This window comes from Pyrus communis, chromosome 8, assembly GCF_963583255.1.
Source record: "Pyrus communis chromosome 8, drPyrComm1.1, whole genome shotgun sequence".
Taxonomy (NCBI): Eukaryota; Viridiplantae; Streptophyta; class Magnoliopsida; order Rosales; family Rosaceae; genus Pyrus; species Pyrus communis.
In genome coordinates, this window is record NC_084810.1 from 4,371,170 (window position 1) to 4,390,545 (window position 19,376).

At 38.4% G+C, this 19,376-nt stretch overlaps 4 protein-coding genes across 6 annotated transcripts in view; 2 read left to right on the forward strand and 2 right to left on the reverse strand.

The window, feature by feature from the left end:
• The window catches only part of LOC137741411 (probable aminotransferase TAT2), a 104,442-nt gene that overhangs the window by 9,811 nt on the left and 75,255 nt on the right, over window positions 1-19,376 (reverse strand). The gene's annotated exons all lie outside the window — the stretch shown is intronic.
• On the forward strand, window positions 2,497-5,238 carry LOC137742530 (uncharacterized). Its single transcript, XM_068482421.1, has one exon. It carries the CDS (start codon window positions 2,821-2,823, stop codon window positions 5,062-5,064), a length of 2,244 nt encoding a protein of 747 aa, XP_068338522.1. The 5' UTR covers window positions 2,497-2,820; the 3' UTR covers window positions 5,065-5,238.
• Window positions 7,316-15,585, forward strand: LOC137741930 (uncharacterized). Its single transcript, XM_068481628.1, has 3 exons — window positions 7,316-7,470; window positions 14,709-14,787; window positions 14,935-15,585. The coding sequence occupies exons 1-3, from the start codon at window positions 7,316-7,318 to the stop codon at window positions 15,583-15,585; spliced, it is 885 nt and encodes a 294-aa protein (XP_068337729.1).
• LOC137742624 (uncharacterized) lies at window positions 14,783-17,957 on the reverse strand. 3 transcript variants are annotated; one of them, XR_011069422.1, is made up of 5 exons: window positions 17,488-17,957; window positions 16,839-17,057; window positions 16,327-16,352; window positions 15,954-16,242; window positions 14,783-15,406 (listed from the first exon to the last, which is right to left on the reverse strand). XR_011069422.1 is itself a non-coding variant. In XM_068482535.1 (4 exons), the coding sequence occupies exons 1-4, from the start codon at window positions 17,875-17,877 to the stop codon at window positions 16,008-16,010; spliced, it is 870 nt and encodes a 289-aa protein (XP_068338636.1). In that variant the 5' UTR covers window positions 17,878-17,957; the 3' UTR covers window positions 15,860-16,007. The 3 variants fall into 3 exon arrangements, 2 of the variants coding, with proteins under 2 accessions (XP_068338636.1, XP_068338637.1); XM_068482535.1 differs by lacking the exon at window positions 14,783-15,406 and having other exon boundaries at window positions 15,860-16,242; XM_068482536.1 differs by lacking the exon at window positions 14,783-15,406 and having other exon boundaries at window positions 15,860-16,242; window positions 16,839-17,049; window positions 17,488-17,619.

The window sequence follows — 19,376 nt, forward strand, 5'->3', positions numbered from 1 at the left end:
GACCAAAAACCAAAAGTGGGCCCCACCTGGGCACACCAAATAAGACCCAAAAAGTACATTTCAAAATATCTTTCAACCTAAAGTGAAATTACGAAAATACCCTTCCATTCCTTAAATTTCGGGACGGGTTGTTACAGAACGTAATTTTGCAAAATAATGCAGAACTAAATGGAGATCTCAGTCATAGAATACAAGCTAGATGGATGAAGTGGAATAGTGCATCAGATGTGTTGTGCGACGGTCGTATGCCAATAAAGCTCAAGGGAAAATTTTGTAGGATGGCAATAAAATCATTGATACTTTATGTCACAAAAATGTTGAGTGGTCAAAAAGCAAAACGTACAAAAAATGAGTGTAGCGGAGATGAGAATGCTTCGTTGCATGGGTAGGCACACGAGAAAGTATAGGATTAAGAACGAGGACATAATGGGTAAGGTAGAAGTGACCGCAATTGAAGATAAAGTGAGAGAAAATCATTTAATATGGTTTGAAGGTGTGAACCGAAGACCTACAGATACTCCAGTTAGAAGATGCGGTTATGAAATGGAGGCTCAGGGCAAAATGGGGTAGAGGAAAACCTAGAAATTTTTTGAAAGAGATTATTAGAAAAGATATGGAGTACTTAGAGCTAACGGAAGACTTGATATAAAACTGTGCGCAATTACATTATAAAATTCATATAGTCGATATCACTTAGTAGGATAAAAGCTTGGTTATTGTTGTGATTATTATTGTTGATGTCCTAGTATAAGTTGTAGCCGGGTTGCTATGGGTTCAAGGTTATGGATATGTTCAAGTACAATCTGATGCACCTATTCTATAACATATCTAATAATCCAACCTTTTATGTTGTATTCGACTAAATTTTTTAATTATAAGCGATTTTACTATATTAAGTTACAATAAAAGAAGAAAAAAAAAGAAAAAGCTTAAACTCAGAACATATTGATATTATAGTCGTAAACTGCCACTTAGTACTATGGTCCAGTGTTATTCATTTTCACTTATAAACAAGAGATTTTAGATTTGATTCTCTCTAAAGACAGATTTGAACCATATTATTACTAGTTCATTATGATGTTTAACCCATTTCATTCTCCTTAATGTATATAATATCGTTTGTTAAAAAAAAATAGCGGTAAGCTATCCACAACCAACCAACAAATCACACCACTTTCTAATAACTTCGCTGCAAATAGTTGTCAAATGCTTTGTGGTATTATTATAGAGCTTTTAAATAGTAAATACGTATAGTGAATATTAGATAATTTGAATGTTTAAACAAACAATATTATCTACACTAAAAAAATAGGGGAATATGTTAAGCCTTATAATAAACTAGCAATAATCTGGTTCAAATTCACCTTTAGTGATAATCGAATCTAAAATTTTTCATTTATAAGTAAAAAAAAATATCAATATATCGTAATACTAAGTGAAAAATATTTGAAAACACTCAAGAATTTTTGTGCTTATGTGCCCCCATTAGACTAAGGTATACTATTAATCAACGTCAACTATTAGGTACTTTTTCTTTTATCCCCCACCTTTTCGTCCGTTGGCTGGTCTTTTGTTGTTGCCCTTTTTTCCTTGACTTTCACATTGTGTACCAAGATTCTCCACTTAAAGGCGAAATCTAAAAAGCAAAGCCCCCATGCATGCTCACTCATCCCCCACAACCTATGAAGTACTCCAACTACCCGACTATCCATCTACCTACACACAACTCAACACAACATCTAAGTGATATTCTATGAGAGTAATATTAAGCGTACAACATATTTGCATCACAATTTTTTGTGCACTGATATATTCACACTATACAAAGAAAGAATATACTATCAAATTTGTCATCTATTAAATTCGAATTTAAAACACTTCACTTATAATGAATAAAAATACCGTTAAATTATAATAATAAAGTGATCTATTTGTATCACACATAATCTCCGACCATGTGACATTGATATTTTAACTAAGCTCTACTCAGATAATTTATCAAAATAAAATTATCAATTAACTTGACATTTACACATACCACCACACAAGAATATAAACATGTCATATGACAAGCATTACTCAATCAACAAGATCAAGAGTATCCATATACGAGCTAAGTCAAGTTTAACTACAATAGGATTATGTGGATTTGATCACACCGTCTAATTTGAATACCACGAGATATTTATATTCAAGGGGTAGAAGATTTGGGCTAAGTCATAATGAGATTGTCCTAATAATTGACGAGGATAAAAACTTAAGACATTTCATTTATAAGTAAAGAAAAATACTATTAGTATGTAGTGTAAACTATTGCATTGATAACATTTGATGTTCCTTACGGTGTTTTTGACACACCGAAAAGTTTCTTCCATGTAATCACATCCTTACACTCACTCAATTACATTATGATAAAGACAGGAACTGGATCCTCTTCTAAGCTCAGGATGAGGATCCTTCTGAGCAGCTCATTCGGACCGTTGAAATTTGATCTAACGGTTTCAAACAGAAAATCCCTCTAAAAATTATAATAATTACAGCCGTTGGATTAAATTTGAACTGCCCGTATGGGCTTCTCATAAGGATCCCCATCCTAAGATTAGGAGGAGAGGATCCAGTTCCATTCTGTCACCCTTCCATTCCCAATATATCTCTCAATCTCTATCTCTCTATCTGCAGGAAAAGCAGCACAACCCACCATACAAACCAAGCAAATCTTCATCAATCATAGCCTCTCCTCAGAGCCAGATCTTCCTGTTCATGCTATTGGCGGCAACCACACCCACCACAGCTCAGTAAAAATTATAATGAGAAGAAACAATGGAATCAGATCAGAGACCCCATCGCACCAAAAGCAGCAGCAGCACCGCTAGTCCGGCCACCAGCGAGCTCTTCATCTGCTTCACCACATCCCGCCTCTCTTCCTCTTCCATGAAGCTCTCCTCCAAGTCCCTCCTCAGCCCCGGCCGAGCCAGAGGAGCAGACCCCAACCAAATCTCCCTATCCTCCTCCCTCAGCCGCCGCCTCAAAACCAGCGGCAGCATGAAGGGCGGCCAAGCCTCCCCGATGTTCCCGAACGGGGGCACAAACAGAAAACGTGGGTGCGCTTTCGAAAACCCAGAACCCTCCTCCCCTAAAGTCACGTGTATCGGACAGGTGAGGGTGAAGACCAAGAAACAGGGCAAGAAAATGAGGATAATTACCAGATCCAGACGCAGGGGAACCGAAGCGAGTTTCAGAAGAACAGAGAGCTCCAACAACAATGCAGCTACTCAAAGTCAAGAGCTTTTCAACAACAACTTCCAAAGCTTGCACTTTCCGAATCACCAGATCAATGGAAGTAGTAGCAATAGTAATAATCAGCAGGAATGCATGAGGCAGAGAAACCAGAGTTGGGTTCATCTTCCCCTGACGATTTGCGAGGCCCTGAGGGCTTTCGGGTCGGAGTTTAACTGCCTGTTTCCGAACCGGTCTTCGTGTTTGGCGACTGACAAGGAGAAAGAAGAGAGTAGTAGTAGTAGCAAGGAGGTGAGATCAGAGAGTGGAGGGTCGTCTTCCTGCGGTGCGGTTTTTGCGCGGTGGTTTGTGGCGTTGCAAGACGGGGATGGGAAAGGGAGGGAGATTGAGCTGGTGGTGGGGGACGATCAGGAGAGGACGGAAAGGGGGAGTAAGAGCAGCGGCGGCCGTAGCCAGCGGAGGCAGGTGTTTGAAGGGATTGAGTTCAAGGAAGAGAGATTCAATGAGGGTGGTGGAGCGGTGGAGGAGGAAGGAGGGAGAGCGAGTATTTGTGTTCCTCCGAAGAATGCGCTTTTGCTTATGAGGTGCAGATCTGATCCGGTTAAAATGGCTGCACTTGCTAATAGATTCTGGGAGATGCCTGCTGCCGAGGAAAATGAAGAAGATCAAGAGGATGACAATGAGGGTAGTAATGTAAAAGCAGAGAAAGTTGCTGGACGAGAAGTCGTTGAGAAAATGGGAATGGGGTCGGAGGTGGAAGCGGCGGCGGAGGCGGAGTCGGCGGAGCGGGAGGATGGAGAGTGTGAGGAATGGTTTCGCGAAGGCGAAGAGCATGGAGATTCGGAAGAACTAGTAGAAAGCTTGGGCTTCGAAGTAGACGAGGAGTTGAAAGAAGATTTGGATGAGAACTCGGAAAAATGTCTGCAAATTTCTGAGGAAGTGCGAGACATTAAAGAGAAAGTCCAATGCCAAGTGGAAGAAGAGTTCTTCGAACAAGACGAGGAACAAAAATCGGATGTGACAGGACTGCAAGCAGTGTCGGAAGATTTGTGTTCGACAGAAGTTGTCGTAGATCCGGAAAATTTGGAGCTTGAAGAACAAGCGCAGCAAGAACAAGAAGAAGATGAAGAGAGAGAAGAGGAAGTGAGTGAGGCGAAGATTCCAGAACCTTCCATTGATTCTGTACAGTCAGAAGAAGTAGAAGGAGAAGAAGAGAAAACGGAGGCTGAAGTTGCAGAGGAGTCAACGGAAGAAGAAACAGAGACAGTGATGGCAGATAGACCCGAACCGGATCCCGAGCCGGAACCAGAACCCGAACACCCGAACATGCATTTGGGTACTGGGTCGAAGCGGATCGGTCAAAACTCGGTCTTGCCGGACTGCCTGCTGCTAATGATGTGCGAGCCGAAGCTGTCGATGGAGGTGTCCAAGGAGACCTGGGTATGCAGCACGGACTTCATCCGGTGCCTGCCGGAGCGACACGTCAAGAAAATCGACGTCCCGAATGAGGCGAAGAAGCGAGTGAGCATCGACTCGAAGCCTCCTTTGGCGCCAGTGGTTCAGCAGCCGGTAATGATGCAGCCGCCGCGGTCGTCTTGTTCATTTCCGGTTCAGGAAGGCCCCGTGTCGATGGCGACGATGATCGGACAGAAGCTGGTGGGGTCCGCTGGTTACGAACCGTTTGTACTTACGCGATGCAAGTCGGAGCCGATGAGGTCGGCGGCTAAGCTAGCGGCGGCGCCGGAGACGTGTTTTTGGAAGAATAGGAAGCTGGAGCAGCATAGGCAGGCTGCGATGGGCGTCGGCGCGGCTGGGGTAGGGTTTTGAGCCGGAGATAATTAATTTGGATTGTGAAAAAAAAAAAAAAAAAAATGTAGGAAGTTTGTACGATTATATGTATGGGATGGGAGTGACTAGGGTTTTGCAGAGTGCTAAATTATTGCTCTCTAATTTCGTTTGTACATTTTTATGTAGGGATGATTTTCTATAAATTCATTTTTACGTTGCCCTTTCCGATCCTCATGTTCTGATAAGTTAATTTGACGACCTTTTCTATAAATTCATTTTTACGTTGCCCTTTCCGATCCATACAAGTTACATTAAAAGGAGGAACGAGGTTTTCTTCTCTCAACTTGAGAGCTTCTCTTAGTGAGAGATTTTCTCAACCTCAGTGAGGGTTTCCAATCCTGACTTCCGGTCTAGCTGTCGGTTTTAGCTCCGGCTAAGGTCGGTGGTAGTCCATTTTCTTTTGCTTTTTCTGATTTTCTTTGTTTTCCAGCCTTGTTCTTCCATTTTAACCCTTCCTTGCTTTGATCGGAAAATTTCTTTTTCCGATCTCCCTTATCTTCTTCCTAGTACAGTCACATCACCAACCAAAAAAAAAAAAAAAAAAAATGCAAACACTTTGAAGAATAAGGAGCAAATTCAAATTGTGAATACTTTATTTCTTTAAAGGAAGAAGTCGACTCCAAAGCCTTACTGAAAGAAAAAAGGCTTAAAGTACAAAGAATGGAAGACATTACTTGAAAGTTATGTCCCTAAAACTACGGCGACGATCTTCAAGCAAGCCTTCCAAAGTCTTCAAAGTCTCCACATCAGTGGGAGACAAGATGGGTAACTCCATAGCCATGCTTTCTCTTCCTCTAGGCGTGAAATCTCCTCTTGATGCTGAGAAAATGTAGCTTCTTGCTTCGAGAGAACACCCTAAAGTCGTGATGCTTCAACTTCTAACTGTTCTCATTCTCACACCAACGCTTCTAGACGTGCTTGGACGGAAGCTAAAGAAGTCCCTGTGACTTGATAACTTTCCGAAGCAACTTGCTGAGAAGACCGAACTTGGGCAATTGATAAGTCTATTGCCGCAAGTTGCTGAGCTTTAACCTCTGGATTCAACTTCTTAGAGGAAACAATATGCAAAAAAGAATACTCAGTTGAGGTAGCCATAAGCTCGACAATCTTGACTCTCAAGAGTGAGAAATCAACATTAAGTTTGTCAATCACAGAAACAAGCTTCGACAAGTCCTCATTGAGCAACGCAAGGTCCTTCAATGGGCACTTTGAAATCCTCTTCTCAATATGGCTTTTGATATCCATGGCCACACGAAGGTTGATGTGATGGATAAGCTGCTCAGTACCACTAAGGTTCGGCCCTCTCAAAGAGATCTCAAAGCTAGCTGGCAAAGGTGTTGGACGAATGGCGGGCTCTTGCATACCTACACCTACACATGGAAAACTTGGGCAACTTGGCAGATTTGTAGCAAGCTTTGCACTAGGCGGATCCCCAATCTCCTCGTCTGTGGGTAGATTGCCTCCAAATAGCATCTCCGTAAATTAATGAACTTCAATGCTCAAAGAAAGCATGAAGGATGGAAGGATGACGATCATAAATAAACAAAGATGTGTATATGCCCACGTTAGTAAGCACATCTTTGGATCATCTCAAGACATCTTCAAGCCACTCCTAGTAAAACTCAGCAAAGACGGCTTCTCCAGTAGTCGATAAGGTGCTATTCTAGTCATAGCTCCGCTACGGATGCAATCGCCAAGCAGCTTAAATGAAGTCGGTGAATTGTCACGAACATGGTGCGAAGGATTCAAGATAAGAATCCTCGACGTACACGCCTTCTTCTTTGTATTTGGTCGACCAAAATCTGTCACCTCCCAAGATACTTTAGAAGACCATGACTTGATATGCATCGAGTTGTCTTTTGTAGGAAGAACAAGCACCTTAGGGCCAGTCAACGGCCCACAAAGCTTCAACATCATTCCCCTATCTTGCAAATTGCCTTCATTCACAAGAATGGTGATGGTATTGCTCTTAAAACACTTGAAAAATACCATGGCTGCAACAAAGCAAACAAGGCAACATAAGCATAAGAGTGGGGCGGCAAAAAACAAAAAATTTGCTTCACTAAAGGAAATGACATGCAAGACAAGCCTCGTGAGTGTTGAAAGATGAAGATGACAAAGTCACAACGACAAAAAGAAATCAACCACAAGCTTGAGCAGCACAACAAAGAGGACAACTACAAGACGGTTCTTCAAAGCACGTTACAATAGCAAAGAAAACCAAAATGCTATGCAATCGCACTACGCAACCCCGCAGCGATTACGCAAGCAGTTTCTTGTACTGCACGACAACGTCACCATCGAGGGAAACTGCGACCAAAAGGCACACAGCGTAACCTCGATGCAGTCTTTTGCACAGCACCACGCGGTAAAAAGTGACACACTGTAACAAGCTTTAAGCAGCTACAACTCATGGCAGCAAGCAAAGTCAATATGCACGGCAAAGATGTGTTGTGACAAGAACACACGCCCAATTGTCCTATAAATAAAGGTCAATTGCTTCCTAATACTATAGGGAAGATACGTACCAAACAACAAAAGGAAAAAAAAAAGGAAGTACATTCCAACCAAAAGAAGGAAGCAAATTCCAAGCAAAAAATGGCAAGAAGATTTTGGCCATAAAGGGAAAAAAGCATGCTGTTTTTGCAACGAAAAAAGCAAAGAAAAGAAAAGGACAAAAAAAGAAAAAAAAAAAAGAAAAAGGAAAGGGCTTCAAAATTTCCAAAACATCAAAGGAAAATACCTTTCCTTGACAAAATATAAAAGGCAATCCCTCCAAAATAAGGACAAGCCTTCAAGTTTCCCAAACCAAAAGGGAAACACTCCCTTGGCCGAAAAAATGGAAAGGGAAAGGGAAAGAAAAAAAAAAAAAATGCAAATCCTACTTACCTAAGGACAAGCATTAAATATTTCCAAAACCTTGAAGGGAATCACAAAAGCTTTCCAACACTTTGAAGGAAATCATCCTTATTACCAAAATTGAAGGGTAGGAAGGAAAAACATTTTTTCCCACAACCACAAGAAAAAAAAATCCAAATCTCAAAATATACCAAATTTATCTTTTCAAAATTATGGAAAATCAATACGCACAATAAGTATGTGCCGATTTATCCATTTCCAAAATTTCTTTCAAGATCAAGCCTCTATGGCCCTTGAAGAAAAGTTTCATTTCTTTCAAGATCAAGCCTCGATGGCACTTGAAGAAAAAAATTTCATTTCGTTCAAGACTACGCCTCTACGGCCCTTGAAGAATAGTTTCATTTCTTTCAAGATCAAGCCTTTACGGCCCTTGAATAAAAGTTTCATTTCTTTCAAGATCAAGCCTCTACAGAAGGAAAATTTCATTGCTTTCAAGATCAAACCTCTATGGCCCTTGAAGAAAATTTTCATTTCTTTCAAGATCAAAGCCTCTACTGCCTCTGAAGAAAGTTTTCATTTATTCAAGACCAAGCCTCAACGGCCCTTGAAGAAATGTTTCGTTCAATAAATACACCTCAACGGCCTTTGATGAAATTCATCATGTCAATTCAAGAAGTACGCCTCTACAGCCCTTGAAGAAGCAAACTAATTCAAGATCAAGTCTTAACGACCCTTGAGTTAGAACATTCACATTGCAGGACTTCAAAACACGTTTTCTACATGTGACAAGCACATGCCTACAACGCACCTTGAAGTGGGGGCATTTGTAGACATGTAAATTTCGTTGCATGCAAATGATGCATGTGACATATGACTCATCACAAATGGACAAGTCATCAATGACATATGGCACAAATCAAGCAAAGGAAGCTCAAAAGCATTCCTAAAATGCGGCAAAGGGGAGGAAATCTCCTTAAAATCGGCAAGGGGCCCAAATTGCTTCCAAAACCGGAATGAAAGCTAAAATATCTTCACAAAACAAGCAAGAATTGAAGATTGCTCGCAGAATAGGCAAGAAAGCCCTATAAATCAGCCATGCAAGGGAAATTGGTTGAAATTAAGAGACAAAACATGACTAAATTTTCCCATGGACGAATCAAGACACAAATCAAAGCTAAATCCATCCAAAGGCAAGCTTTGAGAAGTCTATAAATACAAGGTTCTCAGACAAGCATAAAGGTTGACAATTTCTACATTGAAGGGCCGAAATTCTCACAAAAGGAGAACCTCTGCCAAATGTTTGAAGACTAATACGCTACCAAAGCTCTCTTCGAAGGACGTACAACCAAAGCCGAAGCTTTCTTTCGACCAAAGCCAAAGCATTCCCTTGAAGAATCAACAATCACTTGTGCCGATTCCTTCAACACTTTGTTGCAAGCTTAAAACTTGTAACGACATTCGATTCAAGATCAAGTCGCCAAGACCCTTGAATCAACAAAATCCCACATCAACATCACCTTTGCCATAGATCATACACAAACCTAGAGGTGAAGACTATCCACACATTGTTTCAAGCTCAAAACTTGAAGCAACTGTTCAATCGTTCGCCCGAGATCAAGTTATCGTGACCCTTGGATCAACAACTTACACATCTACATCAAATTTGAAGACTGAATTAGAGGAAAATTGTAAACAAAGATTGTAACCTACAAATTCATTAATACAAATCTACTTTGTACACGTGTTCTTGTTTCATTTATCACAGGAATTTTCATGTTTATAGGGTGTTTGTATTTTTGTTATCTGCTTTTGGTGAATTGAATGGTGAAAGTAAAAAACACATGATGTAAATGGTGAAAGGTGGTGAAACATGGGTGCTATAATAATGGGGTTTATCTACAGCCATTGTCAAATTCAGAACTACCTTTCGATAGGGAATTCAACTCCACCTTGCAATTTTCTGGGGATTTTATTTAGGCTTATTTTTAGCTATAGAATTGTAATTTGTATTATTATTTAGTATATTTTGATATATATTATGGTTTTAGATTGTTAGATGTTGGATAAATAATTCAACGGTTGAGATCTCACAACAGAACAATTTAGTGTATAAGATGATTTTTGTCTTATTCTTTATAAAATTCCATTTTAATCATATGCTCTCTTGTCTTGTGTTACCGTATTTCCTGTATTCATCATTCGTCTCTTTCAACCCTATTTCATCAACTAGGTTAAGAGAAACATTAATTCGCTAACTCTCTAATTTTTTCAGCAAAGATAATTGAGATAGGTCAAATAAATTGCGAGTTTTAATGACAAATTGTCAATCTTTGAGAGATTGAGCCATTTAGGATAGCCATGGAGGAAACTTGGGGTAATTTGACAAGGTTTTAGTTTTGGATAATGTTAGGAAGATCAAATTTCTAAGGTTGTTTTTGCTATCTCATTAATCCTAAACGTGAAGACGAGTTGCAAAGTCCAAAGAGCCCTTGTCTCGCCAGTGAAGTTAATGTCTCCTTCAACCTTGTTGACGGAGCGGGTAATATGGGACACAAAAATGTGTATATTGAGTAAAGTGAGACATAACAAAGTGTACAGAGTATGATATGATTTTGTACAAGTACATGATTGGCTTCAATGCTATGTAACACTTAATGATATGAGTGTTTCAATTGTTAGTTTTGATTTCTAAAACTATTAGATATTTTATTTTCAACCTCAATTTTTAATTTTTCGTAACAATCAATGCTACTGCAATAGATGAAAAGTTGCTTTATTTTCACCCACATTGGCTATAGGTGGTGGCATAAAAAAGTTGACAACTATTGTAGATAGTTACACCAACAACAAACGTACAAAACAAATAATAATTAACGAATAATACCAAAAACAAGAAAAGTTGGGGAGGGAAAAGCTACGATGGGAAGAGCTGTAAAGAAGAGCAAAGAAGGTTTTGGTTGGCCTTATTATCTGTCTACGATTTCCTCATGAATTGGACAAATCGCCTCACTTTCTACTTGCAAATCCATAAATCATGTAGCAAGGTTATTGGTGGATGCTCAATCGTACGAGGGACAAGTCTTGTCATGTTTTCCATTTCTTTTGTGACAAATGCTGAGAGAGAAAGAAAGAGTTTTTTCTTTTTCATTTTTGTTTTTGATTAAGGAGTGTAATTAGTTTTTAAATTTTTTTAAAAAGAGTATGAGACAATGATAATGAGATCTCTTAATAAGGGCATATTTTTCTTAATATTACATAATTACCATTTTACCCTCTTTATGTAAATGTTGTGTATCAAAAGTGAGGGTAAAATAGGAAAAATGAGGATATAATTGTCATTTTGTCAAAAGGTACAAAATTATTATTTTGCCCTTCTCATGTCAACATTGTGCATTTAACAGTGAGGGGCAAAATTGGAAGAAAAGGGGGCAAAAAGTTGACAAGCCTTCTTCTCTTAATAATATAGATAATAAAACACAAGGGGTTCATTTTGTCGTGAACTGAGGAGACTCACAGACACATTTCAGACTCTCCTTAGCCACCATCGTGTGATTCACACAACGTCAGGAATTGAACTCAGAACATGCCATGTGAAATACAAGCCTAAAATTTGTCCCCAACCACTAAACCATCACATGATAGTTGATAACACAAAGTAGTTGTTGAGCTATAATTGGATATTGAAATCATCACAAATATGTATAATTTTTAATTTAACGTCCACATTAGTCAAACATGAGACTTATGCTAATCAAGTGTGAAACAACTACCCGGATATGCTAATTGGTCAAGTATGGTCATGTTGAGTTAGTAGCATTTGAGATTTGCAGACATAGACGTAGTCATATTAAGTGGTAATTGGTCAAGTTTTGTCATGTTGTTTTACACAACATATCGGGGTATCTGTGCTGAACACTGAATATGTTTGTGTATAAACATGCTGTGCTATTTGCAGATATCGACTTAGCCATATTGCCTAGTGTAAATGCGCTTCTTCTATTCACCTGCAGTTAAACTCTATTCATGCAGTTTAGATTTGTTAAAGATAAAAGGCTTTTTAGCTAAAATGGTCTCTGAGATTTGCATAACACATAACTTTGGTCCCTGAGATTGAAAATCAATAGAAATGATCCCTGAGATTGTCCATTATCCCTCATTTTGGTCCTTCCTTCAAAAACTCTTTGGGTAATTTTCAAAGCCTCATAACTCAGTCGTTTTTTAACCAAATTCAACCTATAATATATCAAAATGAAGATAGAAAAGTGTAGAACATGATTATACCTATTTGAAAGTCCAATGGTTGCCAGAGATGGCCGGAAAATAGCCTGAAAAGTGACTGGTCCGCGGGAAAACTGGAAAACTTGCCAGAAACAAGGTAAATTTTAAACATTCATAACTTATTCAATACTCAACGAAATCGAGTAATTGAAAAAATAAAATCATACTTTTCGACGATATGAAGAGAATGGTACCTTTCTTGACGGCTAGATGGCCATGGTTTGGCTGAAAAACGACTCGAAAGTGGCTTTCTTGGTCTCGAGTTAGCCACTTTTGAACCTTTTTCTGGCCAAACCACCGCAAATTAGCCATCGAAAAAGATACCATTATCTTTATCTCGTCAAGAAGTATGATTTTCGTTTTTTAATCACTCGATTTCGTTGAGTATTGAAGAAGTTATGAACGTTTAAAGTTTACCCAGTTTCCGACGAGTTTTCCAGTTTTCCCGCGGACCAGTCACCTTTCAGCCTATTTTCCGACCATCTTTGGCAACCATTTGGCTTCCAAATGGTATAATCTTGTTCTACATTTCCCTATCTTCCATTTTGATATATTATGGGTCAAATTTGGTTAAGAAACAATTGAGTTACGAAGTTTTGAAAATTGCCGAAAGAGTTTTTAATGGAAGGACCAAAATGATTGATGATGGGCAATCTCAGGGACCATTTCTATTAATTTTCAATCTCAGAGACCAAAGTATGTATTATGCAAATCTCAAAGACCATTTTGGTTAAAAAGCCAAAGTAAAATATCACAACATAGACAAGCCTAATAACAAAGTAGTTAGGCAAGTGGTCATTTACCACAATGGTGGAAAGATGTTGAGCCATTGCATGACAGCGTGAGGTCAGTGGTTAATATAACTTCTAATCTAACAAAATCTATCGTTTGACCAAAAAAAAAAAAAAAAAAAAAAAAAAAAAAAAAAAAAAACCCAAAGTAGTTAGAAAACCTATATGTGAAGAAGGGTATCCAATTTCAAAGAGAATATGGCCGACCTTGAGAGAGTGCAGGCGATACACCAACACATGCCCTGTAATGAAAAGAATTGATTAATAAGGTTCTTAATTAAAATTCCGCACATAGAACACCCGAAATCTTAGAACCGGTCATGGAAGAGAACACCTAAGCCTTCTATATTGATTAACAAAACTGTATCATCAGCCCAAATATAGAAAACTGTATCATTGTTCCACTTGAACTTTGAATTCAAAAAGAAATTAATTTTGAGAGAATGTATAACGGTCTTGCTATTGACGCTTCAAAAATATCATTCTGCACTATTTTTTCACACATTTCTTTCTGTTTATATAAATTTAACTGTATGATGACTTTTTCCGAATACTAACAGCTCCCAATATTGTATGCGTGGTAGTCCGTCAAACCAAATCCATATCCTTCATGTCAAGGTGGTCCTTCGAAGTTCAATACGGTTTCTCACAAAATCTTCCATGGAGAAAGATTTGTTCCACAAGTGGAGAAAGATATACAAATTAATCAGTACACTTAATCACAAAAACCCTTACAGAAATTCCCTTGAGCCCTGTGTACCTCCGGCCTAAATGTAATCCTACTAAAAAAAATGCTATGTTTCAAAAATTTTGGTAGGCCAAATTCCCTATGGTCTAGTAATGGATGTCTATGTTTTGTTTGAGAAAGTTTTTAGTTCGATTCACTTAGATGAGAAATGCTAGCAACCTTTTTATTTACTCGTTCTACTTTTTTTACTCTTTTTTCTTATCATACAATGTTGCAAAATGATCAAAATTGTCTGTTTTTTAGGTCTGTAAAGATTTCCTGTACTAAAATTGAACCAAATTCGAAATCTTTTATTCATGAAACAATTATTCAATAAATAAACTAACTATTTTATCAAACGATTAAACAATTGTTGATTTGATTGATTTTTTACAGAATTAATCTAATGATCTTTAGAGGATGAATTAGAGAATAAACAGTTTTGATCATTTGCAATATTACAAAATGAAAGAAAGAAGAGTCGAGAAGGGAGAGCGAAATGTGAGTAACATCGCCCACTCCAATATGAGAACAATATTTACGTGATGAGTTCGACAATATCACCGCCATGCAATGAGCTAAAAGCATGTTCTCGTACAACTTCCATTTCCCCGTGAAGTAAAAGAACAGCTGCATGCATGGTATTTCTAAGTTCTTATTAGTCACGATATGGATCATATACACGATTAATTAATTTTTAATTGAGAAGTCGGTCAACTTCTTCCTTCAAAAGTAAAGCCAATTTTATCTACTTAACCAAATCCACTATACTTGTCGAGCTTAACGTTTAGCCAGAATAATATATATACTTTGATTAAAATACCAACCAAACCCAACAATTAATCTGTTCATTTTACTTGAGAGAGAGAGAGAGAGAGAATGGTTTGGAAGAAGGAATACTTAGATTTAATCTTGGTCCCAACTGGGTTGCTAATCATGCTTTGCTACCATCTTTTTCTTCTGTATAGATACCTGAGACATCCTGAAACTACAGTCATTGGCAATGAAAACCACTGCAGAAAAGCTTGGGTTGAGAGAATGTTGCAGGTCAGTATATAAGATTCCACTTTTAATCTTTCTCTTTGCTTAGAATGCGGGATGCAGATTCACAGTCTGACAATATCAACGTATGTCAGACAGTCTGGCAAGAGAAAACACAGTATATAACTCTATTTGGTCTTTAATTAATTGCAGGTTGATGCAAAGGACAGAGGTATGTCCCTAGCTGTAATCTCTAGCACCACAACAGCAGCAAATTTCTTAGCCTCAACCTCTCTAGCCTTAAGCTCTCTCATCGGAGCATGGATTGGAAACTCTTCGCACAATGTCTTCACGAGCAGTATTACATACGGCGACACAAGTCCTGCGCTAGTTTCCGTTAAATATATTAGCATTCTGGCCTGCTTTCTGCTGGCCTTAGCTTCTTTTTTACATTGTATAAGAGACTTTGTTCATGCCAATTTCCTCATCAGTATGCCAGACAGTGATATTCCTCAGGAGCATGTCGAGAAGGCGGTGATGAGTGGAGGCTTGTTCTGGACATTGGGGCAAAGAGCTATCTACTTTGCCACTACTTTGCTGCTTTGGATTTTTGGTCCGATTCCGATGTTCGTTTGCTCAGTGACCATGGTGTTGGTTTTGCACAGGCTTGATTCAAATTCCACTCCTTTGCATCAGTTCCGACCAGTTGGGAGACGTGATAATATGATCAGAAAAATTGATGAAGAAAAACACAGAATCGAAAGGGCTAATGAGCAACATGAAAACAGATCACAAATGCATGGAAGCACAACTCAAGAACCACCAGAACCAAGTACGAGATTAGATTCAGAGGCAACAAGTTAAACTCTAGCAGAAGATTTTGGAGTAACAATTGATCGAGAGAAAGAGAGAAACAATCACATGTTTTGTATTCTAATTCCAGTCTTAAAATTTTTATAGCAAACTTTGACATGATGTGATTTGGTGATTTTCGTAATTTCAATCATTTTTACACTTTTGAGCATAGAAAACTGATTTTTGCACTCTCGTTTTCTTCTTTCTGTAAAAATCAATGAGCAAAGATACACAAACATTCATGGCAGCTGCTAAGAACCGCTTCATCTTTGACAACCATATATTAATATTGAATAGGATCTCGAGTGCAGAGAGATTGATCATGAAAAATAACACGGCCAGAAATGGCACAGATTTCATTCAAACAGTATATTTACCTAGAAATAAGTTGAAATGACAAAACCAGCTTCTGCGTCAATGTTGGTTCTACTCTATTGTGTTCCATCTGAACTTTGATTATCCTTATTGCTGTTCTCACCACTATTTGCGGGGCTTTCAACCGTTGAATTCAGTGAGCCTGACTGCTCCGTACCTTGAGTCTGAGTGTCTTCATTTATATCTTCCATGATAGAGTTGATGGCGAGCTGACCAGCATAAAGGACTAAACCCACAGCATTGATGCCGAACACAAATGTTGCAAGGTAGCACAACCCATTTATAATGGTCCTGCCAACAGAAGAAAAAAAAGGTGATCATTTTCCGATCACTTAAGAGCAAGGAAAACCGGAAGGAATTAGTAGTAGGAGCTACCTTATGGTTATTGTAATCTGACGAACCTGAAATGTAGAAACACAAGTACAATGTTCAAAGACCAACAGGAATACAAATGAAAATTAGCCAAGTTCACACACCAACCGGAATACAAATGAAAAGCAGTCTTGGAGTGCAATATTTCTACCACCACATTCAATTGGATAAAAAAAGAAGAAAAAAGAGCAAGAGTATTTTGTGCCTCAAGTCGTGTAAGGTATCACCAGTAATAGTCCGAACTATTTAAGAACTTAACTTTCTTAATCCTACGGTTCTATTTTGTATTTACGCTGAACTTAGAGCACACAGGTATCCCAGTACACAAGAAATGAAGCAACATGAATTCAGACGCAGTAAAAGTGCAAGAGATTTTATCTGGATCATTATTCTTTCCTATGGAATTGAGAGAAAATGTGATAGTAGCGTAAACTCATAAGAACTATTGTGTTAGTTAAACAAAAAAATATGTCCAGAACAGAAAAATCAAGGACACGAGCAATGAAGGGACAAACCGAAAAATTATCAGAAATAGTTTGGCGGTTGAGAGATGCTTCAATTGTAGTAGTGAACTTATAAAGAATAAGCGCAATGACGCCAGCTGATATTCCACCCAACAATGCCTGAACAGGTGACGGTGGACCTTTTGCTTCAACAGAACCTGTAGACAGTGCTTTCAGGCTATCCAAAGCCTCATCCTTCAATGACTTCTTCACTCCAGATGACCTATATTTCTAGGTACCAAAATCACTCCATCAAAGCCCACAAATTGGCTCACACTAACACATAAAAATTGTATTTAAAGTGAACGGAAAATTGTATCCCAATTTCTCAAAATGCAAAATTAACACATTAAAATTAAAGTACATATAATCAGTGAAAATCATTCCTGGCAAGTGGTGGATCGCCGCGGGTGGATATGGCTTCCTCTTCAACCTGCAACGTTATGGATTCAAACCCTCCCTCCAATTTGTGTAGCTAAAAGTAGTGATTTGTGTGTAATAAAATTTAAAAGCATTCCCCAAAACTCCAAAAAACTTGTAATTGAAAGTAAAAGGCAATTCCCACCAAAACCCAATTCCCAAAATTCGAAACTTTAGCAATAACTACACACAAAAAACAGTAATTTGTACACAGTAATGAAGCGAAAGCTACCGTCTTTACCAGTTCTTTAGCACGCTTGGCACGGCGTCGCAGCGAGCGAAAGAGGAAGACAGTGATGGCTCCTGTGAGAAGAACACTGGTGGCCACTTGGAGAGATGAAGGGTCATCATTGGTGGCAAACACTGGAGAAGAAGACGGTGGCAATTCTTCGGGACCGTCTGGAGCAAATTCTAAGGGAGTGTATGGAGTTGCGGTGGTGGGTTCTGGAGCTTCGGCTAGCCATTGTTCGGGTCCGGCTCTGGAATGGGCTGAGACAGGGCAGAGACTGGTGGTTTTGTGGAGAAAAGTAAGAGGAAAAGGTGAGAGATTGGGAGGTGAGAGAAAGTGGGTTTGGGGATGAGAGAGAAAGATGGGGAAATTGGAAAGGAGAAGGTGTTGGGTCTGCAACATTTGAGGGATTTTAGAGAGGGAGAGAGACCTGAGCTGCTGAGGAGTTCAGTTACGGCTGTGTTTTTTGGCTTTTTTTTTTTTTTTTTGGTTTCTCATCAATCAAAGATGACATCTTCTTTTGCATATTTTGGATTTTGGTGGGCTTATGAAAATATCTGTTATCCCCTCCAGATCTTGAACCATATTTCATGTGAACATTGATATATATATATATATATATATATATATATATATATATTATTATTTTTTTTTTTTTTGTTTTTGTAGGGTTGTAATGAATTTCAACATTTAGAGTACATTAATCATAACTCATATTTGTAAAAAATTAGACAAATTCAAAATTACTAAGATATTCATTTGTATTAAAAAAAAAAAAATACGGTTATTCAAAGAAACTGGGTATAGTCAAATTAGGATTTGATAGTATTTTAATAAACTTTAAAATTAGAGTGTAGTCAATTAGGAGTCTGAAAGAGGATTTTAAAAGATTTGAAAATTTTGATGTAGTCAAATTAGGATTTAAGGGAATTTGAAAAATACATCCAAATTCATGGGTAGTCAATTAAAATTAAAAAAAATCCATACAAATCTAGGTATAATGAAAATACCAAAGATTTGCTAAGATTTTTATAAATGAAGGATTTTGATGGATTTGAGAATGGGAAGTATAAATACAAAATGTCATCAACAATCCAACCCTCCCCCTTATGATTTCTTTTCATGAGCAAAGGCGATGAACAGTCCTACCATGAATTCTTCTCCACCTTTTCTTTCACTTCTTTTTGTCCTTCCTCCGCAGATTTGAGGATATATCTACCATGGTTCTGATGCTTGGTCTGTTTCTCATACTATAATTGGGGCTGCTGTCGTGGGAAAAAAATAAGGGGTGCTACATTTTAGCCACTGTAAATGGATTTGAAAGAGAAGGTGGAGGAGGGGGATAGAGAATCTGATGAGTTGCAGAAGCTGGATTTGAAGGAGGTGGAGGGCGGATAGGGAGTAGAAGAAGAACAGAAGAGTTCTAGTGAGAGAGGTTGAGATTGTAAACGGAGAGGAAAATGAAAGGCAAAGTGAGCGATGATGCAACCATGGTTCTGATGTTTAGGAATCAATGTTGATGGGTTTTAGGATTTTAATTAATGCCCAATTTCTGATTTCACAAAATTCCTAATTTTTTAGGGTTTTAAGCCTTCAGTTCAGTTAATAGAAAAGATGGGAGCTTTGGATAATTTCACATAAACTTATGTAATTTCATATTTCTGACTTGAGTTGTAGGTTTAGATGATTGTACATAAATGTCTGGATTTGATGATTTGAAGGTTGCATGTAGGTTGTTTGATGAAATGCCTGAGAGAAATATGGTTTCTTGGAATGTAATGTATGGTGGGTATTGGAAGGGTGGGAAGCCAGAGTGTGCTTTGAAGTTTAGAAAAATGGTGGGCATGGGATTGAAGGGGAACGAAAGGATCACGGTGAATATGCTTGCAGCTTGTGATCGG